General features: G+C 49.2%; 1 protein-coding gene across 1 annotated transcript; it reads right to left on the bottom strand.

The window, feature by feature from the left end:
* Positions 1-291: 291 nt before the first annotated feature.
* On the bottom strand, positions 292-19,183 carry LOC125759385 (uncharacterized). The gene is made up of 4 exons (XM_049418060.1): positions 19,118-19,183; positions 12,643-12,827; positions 10,850-10,989; positions 292-618 (listed from the first exon to the last, which is right to left on the bottom strand). Exons 2-4 carry the CDS (start codon positions 12,781-12,783, stop codon positions 411-413), a joined length of 489 nt encoding a protein of 162 aa, XP_049274017.1. The 5' UTR covers positions 12,784-12,827; positions 19,118-19,183; the 3' UTR covers positions 292-410.
* Between the last annotated feature and the right edge of the window lie 2,952 nt (positions 19,184-22,135).

Here is a 22,135-nt window from a genome sequence, read left to right as displayed (position 1 = left end):
CCTGACTTCTTGTGTCCGTGTTTAATAATAATAATAATATCTGGGGTTTTACGTCCCAAAACCAAGATATGATTATGAGAGACGCCGTAGTGGAGGGCTCCGGAAATTTCGACCATCTGGTGTTCTTTAACGTGCACCTAAATCTAAGTACACGGGCCTCTACCATTTCGCCTCCATCGAAATGCGACCGCCGCGGCCGGGATCGAACCCGCGACCTTCGGGTCAGCAGCCGAGCACCGTAACCGCTATACCACCGCGGCGGACTTGTGTCCGTGTTTGCACACCCTGTCTTTTTAGAATGAATACTTACGAACTAGCTCAGCTCTCTGTTATTCTTGTTACTTAAATTATTAGAAAGAATAAGCCTTCCGTGAAACGATCGTGTGGTGTAAAAACGATGTGAAACCCTACTAGCTCGTTACCGAGTCAAAGTTGTTGCAGTGAAAGGAACCCACCTGTCCGTGGGACGTGAAGAATGTGTGGTTGCTCCACTGGCTGAAGTTAGCGAAGGGGACCCTGCGCGGCCCTCGCAGACCGTAGACGATTTCGCCGGGTAACTTGACGGGCAGCTGCTTGAGGCCGTCAGCGTGGAACATTTTGCCCAACAGGAAACGCAAGCTGAAGTGGCCGACAGTATCAACAAAGTTGATCAGGCAGGTGGCCTTTACACATCACGCGTTTGAACAAGATAAACGCAAGAAACACAGAAAAGCACTGCTCCAGCTAAGATTACAAAGAACAGAAAAAAGGCCTTTGGTGATGTGTTGCGACAGATAAACATGGCGATGAGAAAATCGCATTGCATATGAAAACCTAAATCTCGCGAGGAACGTATCATATGTGGACGTGACCAAACTTTCATTAGCATTCAATGAAACCGAATTTACAGACAATAATTGATATGTAAACTGCTGGTGGCTATACAGCCACTAACATTATGTGGTTCATACAGGGCTCTGGCCAGAAATATTTAGGGGCGAAGCTCCTTAAGGCGGCACCCGTTCGTCCCTCGTAGTCGTAGTCGTAGTAGTCGTAGTGCGCAACCAGTCTTACGCTTTGACCTCCAAGGTGGTGCTACACTGTAAACGAAAATTAGCCGAGATGGGAGCTTTTCGAGCATATGAGCCCCTAAAACCCCCATGCCCCAATCATTTACTCCGTGGTAGCGGGGTGAAGTCGGCACATGTCGTCGTAAAACGCCCCTTGCTTAATGAGGGAGTTTATGAACGACATGACCTTGTTAAACTCCCCACGGAGTTTTAGATCACGTGGTTAGAAACTCCCTATGGGAGGTTCAAAAAGTATTTTTGGTCGTGACGTGCGTGTCACGTGGTTGGAAACTCCCTATGGGAGTTTTAGAAACCATTTTTGGTCGTGATGTGCGTGCCTGTGTGAATGTGCGTGTGTGTACGGGCATCTGTTTGCAGCGACGATTTGCAACGAGGATTTGCAACGGCCGGTTGGTTTGTGTAGACGTGTAGGACTATTTTCTCCACTGAACCGTTCTGGTCAGAGACAAGTTCAACTCGCGCCAGCGTCCGACCGCGAACACATCGAGCTGGCTGTCCCGTGTTTATTCTCCCGTCAAGCGGCAGTGCCCATGCACACGAGTGCAAGCCTCCGACACGCCACGGATACCTCGCTTCAACGTGCCGAGTTACGAAGAACTGCGAAGAATAATTTCATCGGTAACAAAGGTAAGCTGTTGCGATCGTCAGCTGGTTGTTTCTGGAGTTTCACCGGCTAAAACTTCGAAGCAGTAAGAAGTAGGCTTCGCTACGTCGTCGGCATCAAGCCGGCCAGCGGCCGGTGTGAGAGCTGCGCCGGCGACGCGCTCGCCCCTACCACCGGCAACGCTTGCTTCTCGGAGTGTCACCGAACCGATGTTTCACCGGCTGCAACTTCTAAGCGGTAAGAAGGCTTCGCTACGTCGTCGGTACCAAGCCGGCGGCGCGTAGCGAACTCGCACAGCCACACCAGTCGCCATGGCGAGTTCACCGGCCACCGGTGAAGCAAAGAATATGTTTCACAGAAAATAAAAGCTGCTGGAATGAGTAACTTTCAATTGTCTCTTTGTGCCATGCAACCACCGTTGTCAAACGTATAGCGAGAAGGCGAGCGCCGATACGAGATAGATTGAACCAACATGCGGCCGCCGCTGCACTGCGAGCAACAGGAACCACGACTACGAGCCGTCTCGTTCGTTGTAAGTGCATCGCTCCGTAGCTTAACGCGGATAGCGGACACCTGTTTTTTTATTGTGTGTGTAAAATAACGGCGACGAAAACTGCACAGCAGCAAGCATTTTGTGATCGCGAGCTGCCGTTCGTCGTATAGCCGTGCCGTACTCCTGCGAGAGGCCTAGCGACGCCGTCGGCAACAACGCGGTATACCGGCGGGGCGGCGCGGTTCTTCGCCGGTGTTGCTGAATGTGTGCTGCTGAAGCGTTCGTGCACGGCCGCTCGTGGTTCGTGTACGATTAGGTGCATTTTACAGACTCACGCACGGTACTGCTAAGGCGGATACATCCCATGCGACAGAGTGCCAGCTGATAATCAAAATTCGCTAATTAAAAAGGCGTTGAATGTTAGGCGGGTTTATAGTAAAAGACGGGTGTACCTCAGTAGTATCTATAAGCCCACCGCAAATATACACGTACGCCATGAATGTTTGGTGCATAATTACGCGGAAAAGGAGTGTGCCATCCGAGCCATATTGGAGGTCAAGATGTGGTGCCTATATATACTCGCTGACCAAAGTTTGGTTGTGAAGCGCGGGTGGCGAGCGGTTGTCAGTGCGAGTGTTGTATTACTTTACGAATCTTGTGTGCATGTTTGTGTACGTGTGATCGAGTTTGCGTGTTTCGATGCTAATTTAATTAAAGATTCTCTGGTGCATGGTGCGACAGCGAAAAGCATTTTTTTTTTCGATGGTTATAAAAATTTACTCCCATACTTACCTGGAAAAGCTCCCATATGGATATAAACAAATAATCCCCTCAGTCCATCCAAAACCTCCGTCCTTAAGGGGGGTAAATTTTTTACTCCCCTGGACGGAGTTTATAAAACCCCCATCGGGGCGTGCGCTAGAGGACAAGTCCATTTACTCCCATCTCGGCTCTTTTTTGCTTACAGTGTAGTGGGAGATTTTTCCTGTGCGTTGTTGAACAATAAAAAATTCGCAGCGTGCGCGTTAACTAAAAGCCGAATTCTTCTGTCTCTCATTCCCCATTAGCAGCCATTGGCATGTTCCAGTAGGAAACGTTAGTAGAAGTAGAAGTGTAAGTGTTAGCTAAAAGCCGACTTCTTCTTAAAAGCGAGTGAATGCGAGCCAGTTGGTAAGAATCCATGGTTAAAAATCCATGGTAAGAATCCATGATGCATGTGTAAGCGAGCCGTCTATTAATCTAACAGACAAGGAGTGTTGCTATCTCCGTAACTAATCACCTATGACTAAACGACATTGTGCCGCTGGAAGCGTGCGCCGCTAGAAGCTCTCTTATGTTTCCCTTCCCCATTTTTTCTGTATCTGTGTATATGTTGCGCGGTTTAACAATAAACCATCAGTTGGCAGTCAGCGCTAGTCCTGTGTTCTTTCTTGTCCGCGTCTTCTTCGCGCTGTTTTTTAACCATCGACTTCTTCTGTCTCTCATTCCCATTAGCAGCCATTGTTTACCTCCAAGGTAGTGCCTGGTGAGATTTGTCCTGTGCGTGATTAAACAATAAAAATTTTGTTCAAAACGCCGTTGATTGATGAAATAAACCAACGAAAGACGCCAGATGTTTTGTAAAAGCAAAACGAAAGAACGCCAGATGTTTCTAAAGCAAAACGAAAAGACGCCAGCTGCTTAACGAAAGACGCCAGATGTTTTCTAAAGCAATGGTTTTCTAAACAATGAAAATTCACAGCGTACATGTAAAATTAAAGTGAGCTGCAAGTCGTCATAACTCATCGAACCTTTAGTATGAACGCGCCCGATCTCACGTCGGTGATGATGTACTGGGCAGAATTCACGGAAGATTCACGGTTTACCGATGAACCTCCGCAGCTTCACCTACTCATCATCATTCACTCCCTGGATATGCTGTGATTTTTTTGAGGCTCGACATTGTGAGATTAAATAATAATAATGATAATAATATCTGGGGTTTAACGTCCCAAAACCACGATATGATTATGAGAGACGCCGTAGTGGAGGGCTCCAAAAATTTCGACCACCCGTGGTCCTTTCCAGGCAGCAGTGGGACGATGTCTGTAATTCCATCGATGGTCAAATGCGCCGTGCCGGGCCCTGGAACCTCCTCAAGCACTTGCTAGATGAGACAAATACCAAGTCGAATCAACGAAGCACGCTGGGACGCATTTTGCACGCAGCCAGACAGGAATCCACGGACGATGAAGTTATACAGACGCTTGTGAGCAAGTACCTACAGGTGGATTCCAGCCCGATGGATGATCGTCCCCTCAAGGATTATGAGGGCGTTGAGAACCCAGAGTTGGACGCAGAGTTTGGAGTTGAAGAAGTCAGGCAAGCCCTACACGACCTAAATGGCAAATCGGCACCCGGTCCAGACAAGATCACTAACAAGGCCCTAAGGAACCTGGATGACAAATCAATAGAGCACCTCACTGAGTTCATCAACATGTCATGGAGCAACGGAAATGTTCCAGCACTATGGAAGAAGGCCACCGTCATCCTTATTCCCAAGCCTGGAAAGCCACCCAGTCTCGACAATCTTAGGCCCATCTCGCTCACTTCGTGTGTGGGCAAGGTAGCCGAGCACGCAATCCTGAACAGGCTCTCCCGATACTTGGAAGACAATGACGTCTATCCCCACCACATGATAGGCTTCAGACCTGGGCTTTCTACTCAAGATGCCATGAAGCTAATCAAGAATCAGATCATTGATCGCAACACGAGGGACACGAGAGCCATTCTTGGCATTGACTTGGAGAAGGCTTTCGACAACATCCTACACTCCTATGTTTTGGGAACGATCTCGAGCCTTGGTCTGGGCAAGAACTTTTATGACTACACGAGATCCTTTTTGGCGGGCAGAGAAGCCACCCTCAAAGTGGGAGACCTCGTTTCAGACTCCGTTAAACTTGGTTCTAAAGGTACGCCACAGGGGTCGGTCATATCCCCGACCCTCTTTAACCTCGCCATGATTGGTCTGTCCAAAAAACTCTCGGAGGTCGACGGCATTAATCATACTATATATGCAGACGACGTCACCATATGGTGCACCGGGGGCAGCGATGGCCATTTGGAAACTGCGCTTCAAGATGCCATCGAGGTCACAGAAAGCTACCTCAGACCTACTGGACTCCGATGCTCACCGCGGAAATCAGAGCTGCTACTTTACAGCCCCAAGCGCAGGGGCCCCAAACCGAAAGGTTGGAGGCCTGTAGAGGACATCGACATCACTCTAAGGACAAGTGAGGGTGGTATCATTCCCAGGGTGGACACCCTCCGCGTTCTGGGTATGATGATTGAGTCAAACGGTTCAAATAACCAGACTGTACTGAAGCTTACAAGGAAAACAGACAACGCCCTGAGGTTGATAAGAAGGGTTGCTAACCGGCAGCAAGGACTATGCGAGGACAACCTCATCAGGTTGGTGCATGCTTTCGTGATGTGTCACGTCACCTACGTAGCGGCAATGCACAACTGGCAGAGGTCGGAGCGGGACAAATTGAACACGTTGATAAGAAAAGCGGTGAAGAGAGCCCTCGGGCTTCCCATGTATACGTGCTCGGAGAGGCTGCTTCACCTCGGCGTGCACAACACGCTGGAAGAGATAGCTGAGTCACAAGAGAGGGCGCAGTTCACGAGACTTTCTACCACCAGTGCCGGGAGAAACATCCTGAAAGAGCTTGGAGTTCACCCGACAGAAATCGATACCCGCTACTGCAGCGTTCCTCGAGAACAAAGAGAGCGTATTACCGTGGCACCCATACCTCGGAATGTTCACCCTGAATACAATGTAGGCAGACGACGGGCTAGGGCTAAAGCCCTCCTGGAGAGTGCCCATGCACATGCCCGGAGTTGCTGTTTCGTTGACGCTGCACGGTACCCAAACGGAAAAGCATTCGTTGCAGTCACTGTTGATCAAGATGGCATTATTACAAACTCCTCGTCGGTCCGGACCACAACGGCTGAGGTTGCCGAACAGGTCGCAATAGCCTTGGCCCTGCTAGACGACGGGAGAACAACAATATACAGTGACTCGAGATCAGCAGTTCGAGCATTCGGTAGGGGCACCATCTCAGAATCAGCCTTGCGGATCCTGCGAAATAAGGAGGTACAACAACACACAATCGTCTGGTTCCCAGCTCACATGGGACAGATCAAGGGCGCTCCGTCCAACCTCAACGAGAAGGCCCATAGAGCTGCGCGAGGAGTCGTCGACCGCGTAGCTACTGAACGGCATGACGATGAGGTTGTTGACAACAAAGATCCCCCAACGACGTACAATGAACTTTGCAAGAACTTTTATCTGAGGAGGCGAAAGTATCCGCCACCGCACAGTAAACTGAACAGGCCTCAGGCATTGACGCTCAGACTCCTGCAGGTCGGGGCATATCCCAGTCCCGCACTCTTGCACAAAATTTACCCAGAAATTCAGACGTCAAACACGTGCGCGCTTTGCTCAGACTTTGCCAGCTTAGATCATATGCTCTGGCGGTGCCCTGCGTTACGGGTTCAAAACGTTACATCGTCAAAGTGGGATGCTGCGCTACGCAGTACGGATTTCAGGACGCAGCTATGGGCAGTCCAACGGGCCCACGACGTGGCGGACAGGTTAGGCCTATCTGTCCCGACGTGGGAGCGGCCCGCTACGTGCTAGTTCACGCCCCGACGGACCTAAATAAAGTTTTTCCATACCATACCATACCATACCATACCCGTGGTTCTTTGACGTGCACCTATATCTAAGTACACCGGCCTCAAGACATTGTGAGATTGGTGAGGGGAGATATTGAGTTTAAGAATTTTAAGTTTTGAAGCTGCCCGTTTCCGATACACATCCACATTTCATTTATGGTTACGCATTTCTGGCATATATGATGCAAACATAAAACGGAATCAAGTGCGCTTGTGTTTTATCCCTGGTACTGGAGTTGGCGGTTTTTGAAACAAACACGAGGTCTCCTGTTCAGACTCCTTTTTACATAACAGGTGGCGGGAGGCACGGCTCGCTAGTGTTGAGCGCGCACAGTGGCTATTTATTGGTTCACCAGGCGCGTTTCAAAGGGATCAAGCTCAATCGAAGCGGTGGGCGGCATATAGAAAACTGGGCGGTGGGTGTTGTACCGGAGTGGGAAGAGCCCCCAGTGGGAAGAGCACTGGGTTCACACATAGTCACTGTAACCGTTCATATAAACGATCACTGTTAACCTTTCGGTGCATACAATCGCTACTAGTACCCACGGCGCGTGCTCCCAGAGTCCTGAAAACTTTTCCTGCAAAGCACACAATATCGCTCGCACGCGGACTATCAACACCTACAGTTTTGCGGCCCCTCCACTGATGAAGTTTATCAGTGCGAACAGGTGAAGCACATGACTAGAAAGCTGCGAAAATGGACGGTGGCTCTCAATCCGCGCATTCATTTTCCTGTGCGGCCCCTCTGCCGCTTTTTGTAAGAAACTGAGTTCAGCGGTGAGATACGGGACAACCGGGATCGCCAGAACAAAAAACATGGAGGGCGCGCCCGAACTTCGCTTTCAAGAGTAGAACGTGATAGCCTAATCGGACCGTGCTCGTATCGCCTTCCCAATCGCTATAGCCTGGCCTCGCTTCTCGGTGGACACCTAAACCATGCCGTAAAGAAAGCCGAAGTGCGGACGTCCTCCGGCTCCTATATCCATGCGTGCGGCGCGACGAGACACGGCGGGGCGATGCCAATTAATGCGCGCCCGTGGGCCCTTTGCGCCATTTCGCGGGTAATAGTCAAGCCTCTGCCACGCCGAAGCACCTCCGAGATGTGCGTACCGCCAACGGTAAATGGTCAGTATAATTAGCTCACATTTAGTATGCTGGAGGATGTATGCGTGGTGGCCGAGCGGCTAAACGCGTCGCACCAGAGCGAGGGGTCGCATGTTAAAATCCCCGGTCCTACTCCACCCGAAGATTTTTTTTTATTAGCTCTTTATTTGCATCTACCACGAATTTTCGCTCAAGGACGACGCTAGTTTTTCGCTCACAACCAACGACCAATTTCTGCGAAACGAGCTCTTTAACCCTTTCGCTGCCGTAAGGAAAGAAGAAATACGTGCCAAAATTGCCGAATTCTTTTTTTTTTGCTCAACTTGTAGAGCTTGTTTTTCCTGAATAAAACGGTACCATTCTTTCATTTCAATAGGGTTCCATTATGTCTCTAATCGCATAAAGAAGATAACTCGAAGGTGGCTTCACCGCATGGCAATAAAATGAAAGCCAAGATCAAATGACCCAACATGGACAAGTGCGGCCATCTAGCGTCAAGAAAAACTAGTATGATGAGTATAGGAGTATAGTCTAGATTGGTTCCGTGTGGGACCAGTTTCTGTTTGTGACGAGTATAGCCGTCATCGGTCAGTGTGTTACAAATACAATATCTCATGATGACTATACTCGTGAACGGTAGTGAAAGGGTTAACGCTCGCGCGTTAGAAGCCTGAGGTCGAAAGGCGCGCGGAGATTCTACCAGAGCGTTTCGCGACTCTCCCGCTAGGGGAAGGGTGCAAGCGCCGTGGCGCTGTGCCCAAAAGGCGGAATGCTGAAGGCCAGAGCACACTCATGTCCCCTCATCGTATCGTCCTTCGCCCCTTCTTACTGCTACACTCGCTTACAACAGGATTTGCTAGACGCTGCCGAACTAACAAGCAAATACGCATCATAAAAAAAAAAACGCCCCGAAAGAGCGGAAATTAATTGAATATTTCCATTCTTGTATATATTTTTAATTATAATAAAAACATGGCTGATCCCTTTGTCATAGGAACCAGTATAACACGAAAGTGAAACGTGTCTTCACAGACGTAGTTGAGCGTTTCTTGCGCATTGTTTCGCCACAAGGGCCAAAGAATGAATACCAGAGCAACAAATTGTAATGTCACGCGAAGAACGGCAAGCAGCTCGAAACTTGCAACGCGCTGCTCAAGCAGAAAGGACGCACGGAAAGAACATACACGGGATGAGCGCGAACTAAGTGTCACAGTTGTAACTTATTTGTGTGTTAGCAGCGCGCTCTTTTCGCAAAAGCCGCCGCTGCAATGAGTGGAGTGACCTTCATGCTCTCTGTAACTTCAACGCAAACTTGCGGTGAGAGCACAAGACGTACAAACCACCGCCATCACGAGATAAGCGCGCGCGCGCGCTCGAGCGACCACGCCCTGTAAAGGCGCGCGCTCATCGCAACGAGTGAGGCGACGACCTTTAAAGTGCGCCCTTCGCGCCATCTCGCTAGTGATAACGAAAACACTCTGAAGTGTCACCGACCTCTGAGTACCGCCACCGGCAAATGGTGTATATAAATCGCTCGCCGTTAGCATGGCGAAGAACGTGCCGTGTGTGGCCTAGTCGTTTCGCGCCGTGCGCTGCGCAACGAGAGGTCGTAAGTTCTACTCTCGGTGACCGAACTTTTTTCTTCTAGTTTTTGCTTTGCCATCTGTTAGTCTGTATATTTTAAGTCATATCTGTGACGGAAATATGTCAGTGGAGCCATGGTGGACCCCGGCATAAAACACTTTCGTATTTAAATGCCCCTTAAATACGAAAGGGAGTTGAAAGTCACTTTAATTATTTTGCACAGGGAAAATATGCGCAACTATGAACGAAAACGAAAGCACATATTTGCTCTTAACATGTCTCCAAGGTAGTCTCCATTCGGTTGAATGCATGTTTGCCAGTGCATGATTAACGTCAGTTGTTGATTCCCCTTCACGTAGGTTTTACTTCAACACTCAATACACAAAGTCATCAACAAACGTGCATTTAGTGAACGACAAGCGCGCTATTGGTGAACGTCATGCATCATCACTAAAATAACTATATTTGCTGGAAAAATGCAAATAAGCCCCTAATAAAAGCTTCACAAGCGACTGGAAAGTTCTACAAAGGGCTCGGAGAAAAAAGAAGCCCAAATCTGCTTATTATAAGCGGAAATGGCAACTATGACAGTGCTCCGCCCACAAAATCTCGGCGAGCTCGTGAATCACCTGTGTAAGAGTGTGGTCCAAGTTGGTTTCCTTTCGAACCAGAATTTTGCTCTGCTAATGAAATACCACGCATATCGAAAACTAAAGGTTCGTTGTTCCTATCTAAAATGTGACCTCTGACTGGACAGTCATGTCAGAATCTACGATGAAATTTGCTAGGATGTTCAAGTTTTCAACCTAGAACCAGCGACAAGAACATGTGTCTGTATGGGCACATGAACTATATGAAACAGGCGAACAGGGCTTGACGTCACGGAAATGAGCAACTGTGATTGGATGGAACGTTTACAGTGATGGCCGTGGGTGGAGCATATATTTATTTTTAGGTTGTAACCGAATATAAGCATTCAACGACAATGTAGAAACAAACAACAAACATCCCACATACCGTAGTTACACGAATCTAAGCCAATGTTTTTTCGAAAAAACGATGTCGAAAGATGGGGGGGGGGGGCGGGGAGGGGGGGGTCGGCTTAGATTCGAGTACATTGATTAAGTTTTATTTTTCTGGCCTTGCGAATTTCGGGGGTCTGCTTAGAATTGGGGCTGGCCTAGATTCGATTAAATACGGTACTACAAGCCTCCCCGGTTTTACCATAACAGCGTCCCTGCAGAGTAGTGGTTCCTAATGCGATATACTCACTTGTATCTGGGAAAGCTGTTAGGGCTGACAGTGAGGAACTTGCCATGGTATGTGAAGTCATAGGAAATGTAGGTAGCGCCGTCGTCTTGCGGGACTGGCGGTACGGGTGTCTCAAACTCCTTCTCCTTCGCGTCGTGAATCTGCGTGGATGCAGGCGAGGCACGCTCAAGGCTTCCGTTGCAACAGCATAGACACATCACATAGCCTTGCGAGCGTGAAAAGCATTTCTTCCGTAACATGGTCCCGTGGTCGCGACAGCGAAGAAAGCAAATTCTTAAAGGGCCCCTAAACCACTCCTGAGTTCAAAGACGAGAGACTGGTTTCTCATCGCGCCTTCACCACCCTTCCTACAGTCGTTATCTCCTCCTCGCCATTCATTCCTTCATAAAACACGTGGACAATGCCAGCAAATAACCGTTGAAGTAAGGTGTGGGATCGGGCTAGTTGGTATTCCATTACTGAACTGCTCAACGAAAGTAGACACAGCACAAACAGAATTGACGAGGACCAGCGCAGACATACAACTGAGTTTTAACCGTTGAACCTATCAGGATTTCGCGCTTTTCGGTTGCGCGTTATTTCTGCTTGCGCAGTCGAAAACGCACTAAACGATGTGAATTCAGTTGCTCGCGCGAGTCATGCGAGGCAAGGCAGAGCGAGGCGTTGCTTCGGGCTAGTTGGTAATCCATAATTACAAGATTTATGGCGCGGAACTTCTACACAAGGACAAGAAACACGACAAGCGCAAGCGCTTGTGCTTGTCGTCTTTCTTGTCCCTTGTGTAGAAGTTCCGCGCTATAAATCTTGTAATTAAGGCAGAGCGGGCGTGCGAATGCATGACAAAGCAGAGTAGGAGACAACTGACAACATACATCCCTCTTATATGCTCCAATAGAGAGATTAATTCTTTATGACGTCACTTGAACAGAGGCTGCTGACGTAACGAATTGTGCCGACAAGACGGGAAACTCCGGGAGAGAATAACACCCTCGTTCTTTGTATTTTCTGTGTTTTTTAGGGGCCAATTAAACTGGTAATGATGAAACTCTTTATCGGGCGAACTTGTGCCCATAAAAAAAGAATGACACTCAGGTTGCAAAGATATCAGCGCGCACAGTGTTCGGTCGTCGATAAACTGATCCGCGCGTAAGGCGCCTCGGCAGTTATACACGAGGCATCGAAGATTCCAGCGTCATTGTAGGAGGCCGTGTTAGTTCCAGATTAAACTGAACTGTTCGCCTTGTATCCGGAAGGTTCCAGACATTGTGGCGCGGTCTGCGCATAGCAGTGGTTACACGTGTAACAGAACGGTTACACACACAAAAAATTCAACCGCTTCCGAAACTTTTCGATTTTGCATGTGTATATATAAACGCACAAACATGCATAAAAAATATTCCCCCCGCCCCCGTCCCGAAAAAAATCTCTGGCTGCCAGAAACGACTAGAAAATTTCAGACAGCATGAAAAGCCTACTTCAAGACAGCGTAGACATTCAGGAGCCTTCAATTAAATCTGAACCATGAATCATGATTATCTATATCCATCCGGTACGAACAATTAGGACCCAAGGCCGCGGCGGCCGCATTTCGATGGAGGCCAAATGCTACAGCCTAGAGCTCCATGTGCTTAGATTTAGGTGCACCTTAAAGAACCCCAGCTGGTCCAAATCTCCGGAGCCTTCTACTACGGCGTGCCTTATAATCGTACCGTAGTTTTGGGACGTTAAACCCCACCAGTCATTATTGTTACGAGCAATTAGGAAGTGCATTTCACAGGAAGCCATCAACTTACGCGGAGTCGTGCGAATTCGTGAGCGAAGGCGATGCAGGTGACGGTTATCGTAGTTGACTCTGTCATTGGCAAAGCCGAGGCGTTCTTCAGAAGTGTCAGGTTAGCCGACCAAGAGTCCATTGTCTTGGCTGACGACGCCATGACGTAGCGCGTTGCACCAGCTGGAAGGACGCACGGCGGAGCCCCTGAAAATAAATCGCGTATAAAGAACTTGTGTAGCGGTTGGTGTAGATTTAAATCATGCGCTAAATGCAGCTCCACTACCGTGAAATCTGAGGATGTGCGTAGCAGGGGCAACCGAGTGATTCACGTTCGTAGAGTTCCCACTGATCCGTTTAGGAAATCGTCGATGACGTCATAAAAGACAGGTGGTGCAAACACGGGCACAAGAAAGAAGCTAAGACACCACAAACGCCGACTAACAACTGCAAAGGCGCCCAACGCTGGGGAAAAAAGAAGGCACAAAAACTTCTCTGCGCATGCCCAGGCAATCAAACCGGCCCACGCAATCAATCCGGCACGCGTGAGGGTCTACGTGAAAGATCCTTGTTAGGGCATTTGATTTTTTCTTTATGCAAGTTAATCAACGGTTGACTCACGCATGCGCTACCACTATTATCGATATGTCATACCTCAATTATTAGACGCGTTTATTCATTCCAATGCCGGTACAGAACTGCGCAGTGCGCATTTATCGAATTTCATCGTGCACTTACACTCTCGGCAATGTAAAGGAATATTAGAAGGTGAGCCGCCGATTAGCGACCTCTTATGTTCCAACAATCTCTGCTCGTGGCATCAATGTTTGAGGCAATCGTGTAGGTTCTCTCCGACAGGGGTAGAGTCTTATGAGGGATATTCGCAAACTCAGTGAGCGATACTTTTTGCTGCGATTTATCGACTTCCTGCTTGTTACGGCAGTTGAGATACATGTCGTCTGCAGCGAGTTCCGTCAGGCTGTTTCCCGCTTCAGATGTAGCGACGAAGGCGCCGGAGAAGGAGGAGCAATCGCGCGCTTGGCGAGGTGGTGGCTATTGCACGGTGGGGGTTTCAGTCGCATGTTTCCGAAGCATATTTAGCGATGTTGAGTTACTTATCGCGAATACTTCTTGGTTATTTGTGTTAATCATATTATTTTAGACCTTGTTCGTTTTCCTTAACCCGGTTTTGAGCATTGCTAGCATTGTTTTAACCCTCTACTGACCACTTGTTTTGTAGCGTTAGCTACACTGGCCTAGCCGAGCCAGTTTCGCGCGCCTCCTCAAGAGCCGTGCTGCGTATGCGCGAGGATCAGTGATGTCACGCACCGGAGCCGGCACCTCCCGCCATGGAGGAAGGAAAAACTAAGGAGAGGCCCTATCGTATCCCAATGCATTGCGAAAAGTGTGGCGGAAGTGACGTCAGATTTATGGGGCAAGCAAACCGGTATGGGGCAAACAAAACAGCAGACGCCCCGCGGCGTGCTCTCCGCGGTGATTAGCTTCTGCGCAGATTTGTAGTCCCGGCGTAAACTTAGCGCGTATTGTGCGGTTCGCACGCAGTAAAATGTTGCAAGCAGACGTTTACCAGGCTGTTCGTGCGTGGCAGGCCCGAGCGCTGCGTGCTGAAATTCTTCGTGGAGCGTTTTTGTGCAACAGTACAGAATACCGGTACGTGCCGTGATCAAAAACGTTCAGCCCCTGCATCATCGTATTCGAACTCACCTAGCAGTGACTTACGCGTTCTGCTGGGCGTTAGGCCTTCCCTTTCTCGTAGCCCGATTTCCCGATCTGTTGCTGGATTAGCGGTTCTTTGTTCGTGTATTTGGAGTGAGCGTAGTAGCTATTCGGCGCAACGCCAACCTTTAGTTGACGTAACTTCACGTCGAAAAGAGGACACCGCTGTATTGTATACGCGATCGTGCACGTAAAGTTTGTAATTCCAGTACGCACACAACAAGCACGCAGCGAGCGCACGCCGCACAATACATACATCACGTAGTCCGATAACAACAACATAAGTTTATTGCCCTTTCGTTGAACGACACAGCCTCTAGAAACGTAGGATGCCTTCGGCGCATGTTATGTACGGCGCACCAGACGCCAAAAACACAAGTTCACGTGTGTTCTGAGTTGACACAATGAGTAAGAAGCAACAGAGCGCACATCCGAGAGCTTCACATGCAAATACCGTGCATTAGTGATCAGCAATGAAGCGAACGTGTACGTACACATGAAAAGTGACACCCGGTACTTTCCGCAGCGCACGCGATTTGCACCGGGTATACGCAACCATACGCAACAGCTGGGCATTGCGTAGCTTTTCCGCGCATGCGCTTGCAAACGACACGGCGGAAATCGCGAAATATTTCGAGGCTCCTTCGCTAGGAGGCGATGCGGGTGTTTGCAATGTGGAGGCTTCACGAATGTGACGTCAGGGCCTCTCCTTATTTTTCCTTCCTCCATGCCTCCCGCGCACTCCGCCACCGCGGCGCGCGACTCGCCGCCGCTGGTCTGCGCATTACAGAGTGACGTCGTAGCCGTGGCAGACGTACTGGCGACGGCACGCGCGCAGCTATTCGCCTTCGCTGTGCAGTCGCCGTCTGACACTGCGCTGGAGCCGCTTGATAGCACGTCTGACTGTCGTTTGCCAGTGTGGTATAGCCATGGAGGAGGAAAGCGCAAATGCTGCTCAACGGCGCAGAAGAGCGGAGAAGCTTAACTAATCGGATTCCGAAGTAGTTGCCTGTCAAAATAAATATAGATGTGCCACATAATACGTATACCGTGTGTGTGTCATTGGAGCAGCATTAAGCATGATAATCAAGCTAATCGTAGACAATACGGAAATCTAAGAATAATTAGCTGAACCTTTACTAACGCTACGTTATCTTGGCATAGCCGAGCTAACCCACTGCAACATTATTTTTCTTTGTGCTTGCGCCCAGAGACGCGGGTTTGATCTCGGCCCCAGCGGTCGCATTATCGATGGAGGCAAGAACGCTAGAGGCCCGAGAACTTAGGCGCACGCTCAAGCACCCTAGGTGGTCGAAACTTCCGGAGCCTGAGGCGCGCCTCATTAGCATGTGGTTTTTGGACGTAAAACACCAGATATTATTATAGCGCGGCTCCGCAGCCCGTCAATAGAAAGTGTCTACCATTCGACTCGTCAGGAAGCCAGCAGCAGCCACGTTGCATGCAAGTCAGAGGAGAAGGTTCCTGGTCTGGATGACAGTTGATGTACGCCTTCCCCTCCGATGCGCCTTCGCATTGGGCATCCTGGAAGCAGAAAAATGTAAAGGGCCCCGAACCACTCACTTCGTAAAACACGTGGACGATGCCAGCACTAACCGTTGAGCCTATCAGGATTTCGCGCTTTTCGGCCATAGAGTTTCCGACAATACCTACTAGAGGGAACCTTGACGCTAGTGTCTACGGGAGCTGCAACGCATGGCGCTTGAGCCAGCATGGGAATGATGGGTAGTACACGGATTTGTCTAAACTTCGTTCCTTCGGCTCCGTTTGGCTCCGCGTCACCTGCGTCCGCTTTGTCGAAAAACGAAGTTCAGCAAAAGTCAGCAGCTTCACTTCACCACTTTAACCTTTTTAGGCTCACCAATTGAAATCTGGCCGCGAAGTTCACAACGATCCATTCTTTTATCCGAAAGAAAACCAAAACACAGCAATAAACAAAGCCACAAGCGCGTTCGAAGCCCGCAAGTACGAAGACTAGGCAAATCCGTGTGCTACCCATCATTCCCATGGTGGCTGAACGATCGCAGCGCCAGAGTCCCCTGTAGTTAATTTTAGGAAACTCTATGTTTTCGGTTACACCCTGTTAGCTCCGCTTGCGTAGTCGAAAACACACAGAACGAAGTGAAATCAGTTGATAGCGCACGATAGTAATGCGAGTCAAGGCATAACGGGTATGCGATTGCGTGACAAAGCGTGTTAGGAGACAATTCAAAACTGAGATCTCTCGTTTATGGACCAATCGAGAGCTCTTTTTTAATGATGTCACGTGAACACACTGCTAGCGTCACGAATTGCATGGAAAAGAGAAACGCAAGGAGAGAATAATGAGCTTGTTCTTTGTATATTCAGTAGTTGTTAGGGGCTGTTAAAAAATAGTATTCGAAATACGATCAAAAACGTATAAGAAATGCAATTTGCACTTTGAAAACTGTATTTCTTAACGGCCAACATGCCTGCAACTACTTCTATGAACACACGTTGCACGTTCGTTTCTAACGCGATAGCGTTAAAGGTCTCGTGCCGAAGAAAATGCGGTGTCGGCGTCGTTGGATGTGAGCTAAAAAATTTACACCATCTCGCGCTAAAGGGGACCATGAGGCGATGCGAAGCCGGAGCACTTGCACGATCGCGTTCCATTGGCGTTCATTGGGCATGCTACCGACCTCGCGTCGTGTCTTCCCTCTATCCTGGCCGTTAATTCTCACAGGGCAAGCGGGGAACGCGGTCGACAGTCGCGCGAGAGGGGAGCAGCGTAGGAGAGGAGAGAGAGAGGGGGAGGGGACGCGCATGCACTGGCGCTCATCGCGGCGCTGCGCAGAAGAGAATTTCGGCATGTCGAGCCCGCATTTCAGAGGAGTCGACGGAAGCAAGCGCTGAACTGAACGCGCGCAGCGCTCTACCACTTGAAGGAGAAGCGTATGCGCCGCGAGAGCAGAAGCGAGAACGCAGGAGAAGCGCAAGCAGGTGCTGGTAGAGAAGTGGAGAGAGTAACGCGCAGCTGTTGGAGAGAGAGAAGGAGGAGAGTTGCGCATGCGTAGTGTGAGTGCGGACTACCAGGCCGACGCCGAGGGACATACCCCCAGCAAGAGATGCTTCGCATCTAAAATCCAGATGGATGTAGAGAATATAAAAGTCAGGGTTGAAACCGGAATCGAACCTATGCATTCTACGTGACAGTCAAGTATTCTGCCACAAAGCCACGTCAGTTCTTGAAAATGCTTAGGAGAAAGGCAACAGTAATGTCGAGCAAGGAGTCGCGGTAACAGATGCAATATTGCGTGGTAGAAGCGTAGGATTGGCGTCGCACTATGTGAACTGAGTGAAGAGTCCGTCGTCACCAAACCTTCACAAAGGGCTGACCTATGATTAATAATAGTAATCATCATCGTCGCCCACAGCATCCACAATGTGCGCAGCTATGTAGTTGAGCATATTGCACTACAGACGCGTGGCGGGTATCTTGCAAAAGTAACGGCAGTAGGCGCCCTAGGAGAGTTTACAACGGCTGCAGTAGGGCGTACAGGCATTTCTTCTCTCACAGCGCGGCTAAGGTGTCCGCCGAAAAGAGAAGCATGGTGAGCGATCGAGAAGGTGATGCAAACTGACTGTGATAACGCTATCGCCTTACGCTCTTGAAAGGGCTCTGCAACACTTTTCCAAGTAATCGTCGATTGGCTTCATTAAAAGAGCTTATTTGCTCACGAATCGACTGCGGCAAACATATTTAGAATCCGTCAATTACGAACGGAGTTAGGAGATTTATCGCACGCTTCAAGTGTTTTCTCTCTCCTTTGAACAGCGAGCTCGCTGAAAGCTACGCAGGGAGGGGAATGACAAGGGGGCAAGAAGATGCGTCCCTTCGTCAGTGCGGGTCATGAATTTGCACGTTCTCTTTTTTTCTCCCTCGAACGCGCGGCTCACTTTCAGGGTAATCACGAGAACGCGCGCGGGCACGTGTCGGCGTCCCGCGGCGGACACGTTAACTATGCAGCTCACGATGCTCGGATCAGCCAATGGCCGTGGACTTTGGGTTTATGGCGCGGTCATTCGGGTTTATGACATCATTTGTCGAGAGAAGTGGGAACGATTTCTAGCACACTTTGAGAATAAATGATAAATTCCAGGCCGCGTGCTGCGCTGCAATGTTTGGCTGGCGTTTCGACTACTGCTAAGCAGCATTTTCTGACCCTGCGGAAAAAGTGTTGCAGGGTCCCTTTAAAGGCGGCGATTAAAGGCTCGTTCCCACCTGCGACTAGCACCTGTCGCGCGACTATGTTTAGTCGCAAAGCGACTGCTTTGACTCATTCAATACTACTTCATCTTTGAGTCGTGCGACTGCAGTCGCAAACCTCTGAACCAATCACATTCGAAGCAACAGGGCGTCAGCCTATTTACGGCGCAATGGCAATGTGAGCCATATGCGAGCAGAGGTGAATTATGTCTGGCGTAGGGTATAACTCTCACGTAGGTGCGAACGACCTTCGCGTAGAGTCACTTTTGGATCGCCAGTCGCAAATGGTAGCGCGACCGGTGCTAGTCGCAGGTCTGAAGGAGCCGTAAGCGCCCTTCAACTTTCCCAAGGGATCAATCAGAATTGTTTCTCTCATCAACAGTTCTGCCATTTCCAAAAGTTTTTTAGTATTAAGGGTAATTTAGAAGCGCATTTAAGTTAATTTGCCCTCTACTGTTCCATAGGAACACAAACCCAAACTGGGGCAATGAATGGTCATAACACGGCTCACCATATCCCGAGTCGGTCGATTTCCCAAAGGGAAATTTTCTTCAACTCCTTGCTCTCCAGAAAGTCTGCGGCCATAGACGAAAAAGAAAAGTAAAAAATAAGGAATATACATCGAGTAAATCAATGTCTATTAATGCTAAAGGAACTACTACGGGACTGAAATAGCTGCGAAGTTTTACAGCATACTTCGCCAACCTAAAGTCAAAGTTGGAGCAGGCCAAGGATGAAAATCCGCCTTTCACAAAGGTGGATCCTCCTCGCCGAAACGTCGGCCAGCCTGTTTGGGGAACTTTCTCTTGCTTTGAACCTATCCGCACTTCGGCAACCTCTATTTTGATCCGCTCCCGCCACTGTAGTCTAGTTATGGCGCTCGACTGCAGACCCCACTGTCGCGGTATCGAGTTCCGGCCGCGGCGGCCGCATTTCAATGGAGGCAAAATGCTCGAGGCCCGTGTACTTAGATTGAGAGGCACGTTAAAGACACCAGACGTTCAAAATTTCCGGACCCCTCCGCTACGGTGTACCTCATAATGATGTGTTCAGTGTTTGGGACGTGAAACCCCAGCAATAATTATAATTGTATTTCGAGCCCAATAATTGAGGAGAACGTCGAAAGACGCACAGATCAGTAGCTGCATGTTACTGAGATGAAAATAGCGTGAAAACTGGACTGAGGGTAAGGAGCTACCTATTGACCGACCGAAAGCCTTCTTACATGTCATTGTGATGGGCTGAATATCAAGGTAGGGTACTCACGGGTTGAAATGCGAGAGTGGGAGCGCATGGCCGCTGGTGAAATGAGCGCCGCACGTGGGGGCCGGTGGAAGCTAGCTGTTGCATTGTGGTATAGAGCGATGGCGAGAGCGTTATTGCCGCGTGTCTGCTCCAGTAGACAATGAGCTGCTTTGTTATTTACCCGTAACGCCAGCGGTGCGCTGCCATCTCGGCGCTTATTTAGGTGCTGACAAAAGTGACTCGGTTGTGCTCACTGTCGTTTGCAGCACGTCAGGTTTTGTAGCGCACTGCTGGCGCTACAGCGAACGGAAGAGCTCAATGGCGACCGGAAGCAGTCATCATGGACCAAGAACACCCTCACCATCGCGCAGTGGCGTAGGCAGGGGAGGCACACCGGGCCCGTGCCCCCCCCCCCCCCCGAAAAAAATTCTGCCTACGCCCCTGCCATCGCGCTATATCACAATGCAACAGCATGCTTCCACCAGCGCCTGCGGGCGCTCGTTTAAGGGTGGCGTCAGTCTTTGCATGTACAGCAAATGCCCCTAACGCGCCGCCCGCCAAAACACAATTTTTTCATAGAGAGAGGCCGTTTTCGCTGTTTGCTTTTGTGTTCGTGGCCTTCATACACGCGCTTAGCAGCGCAGAACTTTAGTTGCTACAGGCAACGCCGACGGACGGTCGCGCGTTCATATCCGGGAAACGTCGAAACGAATCACAAGTGACCTAGATAAAAGATCACGTTGCCATATCAGAAACGGCTGACCGTCGACTAGCCCACGATCGGGAGAGCATCCATTATTGGAAACTACGCATACAAATGCGCATGTCACCGGAAAGCCTTCGACGGCCGCACTTCCATACACTAGCAGGCGCCGGGTTTTCCGCGTTCGACGCGGCCTTACTGTGCTAGATAAAGCAAGGTCGCTTGAATTAAAATAGGAAAGATTGAGAGACCCCGTGCAATTCTAGGCCTAACCATCTGGCCATGTTCATGACAGCCACAGAGCAAACGCGACGAAGAAATATTTAAATATGAGCATTCGTTTTCCATGTGATCCTCAGGGCACTTATACGTATAGCCATATGACATGCACCGACTGCGAATGCTCGCTTTGATTGTTTGCCGTCACCTGAGCGCTTCCATCAAGATGAACATAGCCACGAGAACGCCAAGGACGATCAGATGCCACTTCCGGTACAGCACACGGACGATACTATCCGCTGTAAGGACTGTCTTCGCGGCAGCCATTTTCCTGTGTGTGACAGGTTGCACAAAAAAAATAAGAAGCTCCCATGCACGCAAGCGCACTGAGTCATTTTAGCCCGAACATGCCACTGTACTTGGCATATAACGTGATAGATGAACTAAAACTGCTAGCAGGCGAAGGACGCACACACTGACTGCGTGAAACCTTGATCTCTGACGTCAGGTGTTCTTGTGTTGTGTATAATGTATTTTTAAACGCCTTCGCCTGCGTAACACTGACGTCATTGGACTAGCACATATTCACGTGTGTTCCTAAACGAACTTCGTTAGAAGTTAGCGTTTTTACTGTCAATTTCCTCCTTTGATCACCCTGTATTCGGTCCGCTAGTTATTGTGTGTTATACGTACTTTGAAGCCTGCCCGACTTGCAGTACTTATAACGTGAAGCCTTCTGACAACTTGGTTATGGAGAATATGGAAATGGCAGCAAATAAGAATTGTCATAGAGCAAACGTTAGTTCGCGTGCCAGAACAGCACGGTATATGTTATCAGCGCAACATTTCGGCATGCGTGGGACAAGGCACGCTAGATTATACAGAATTACATAATTGCAGTTTAATAATAAACAGTTTAAATTAAGAAAGCCAAGGCAAGCGACATGGTGAATTTAAGACATTTTTGGTAGTATTTCAACCTGCACGACACTCATGAAGTGGTATTGTCGAGTGGACTTTCGCTTATTTTACAGATGAACCCTGGAAAAATCTAGGGAAAGCGAGATGTCTCGAACCTACTAGGAATAATAGATTAATACCAAAAAGTGCAGCTTTCGTTCTTCCACGAAATCTAACAATGACTGCTATTTGAGAATGTAAGCAATGCAGCTTACGTCGGTTTATAAAATAAATTAGAAAAGACTGTTTTATTATTGGGCAGATTTAGAATAGGGTTCGTAGTCTAGTAGTTATGGTGCTCGACTGCTGAGCCGCAGGATCGAATCCTGGCAGCGGCGGCCGCATTTTCGACGGAGTCAAAAATGCTTGAGGCCCGTGTGCTTAGATTTAGTTGCACGGTAA

Source organism: Rhipicephalus sanguineus, chromosome 7, assembly GCF_013339695.2.
Source record: "Rhipicephalus sanguineus isolate Rsan-2018 chromosome 7, BIME_Rsan_1.4, whole genome shotgun sequence".
Classification (NCBI taxonomy): Eukaryota; Metazoa; Arthropoda; class Arachnida; order Ixodida; family Ixodidae; genus Rhipicephalus; species Rhipicephalus sanguineus.
Note: the sequence above shows the minus strand (reverse complement) of the source record. Positions and strands in the feature narration are given on the sequence as shown.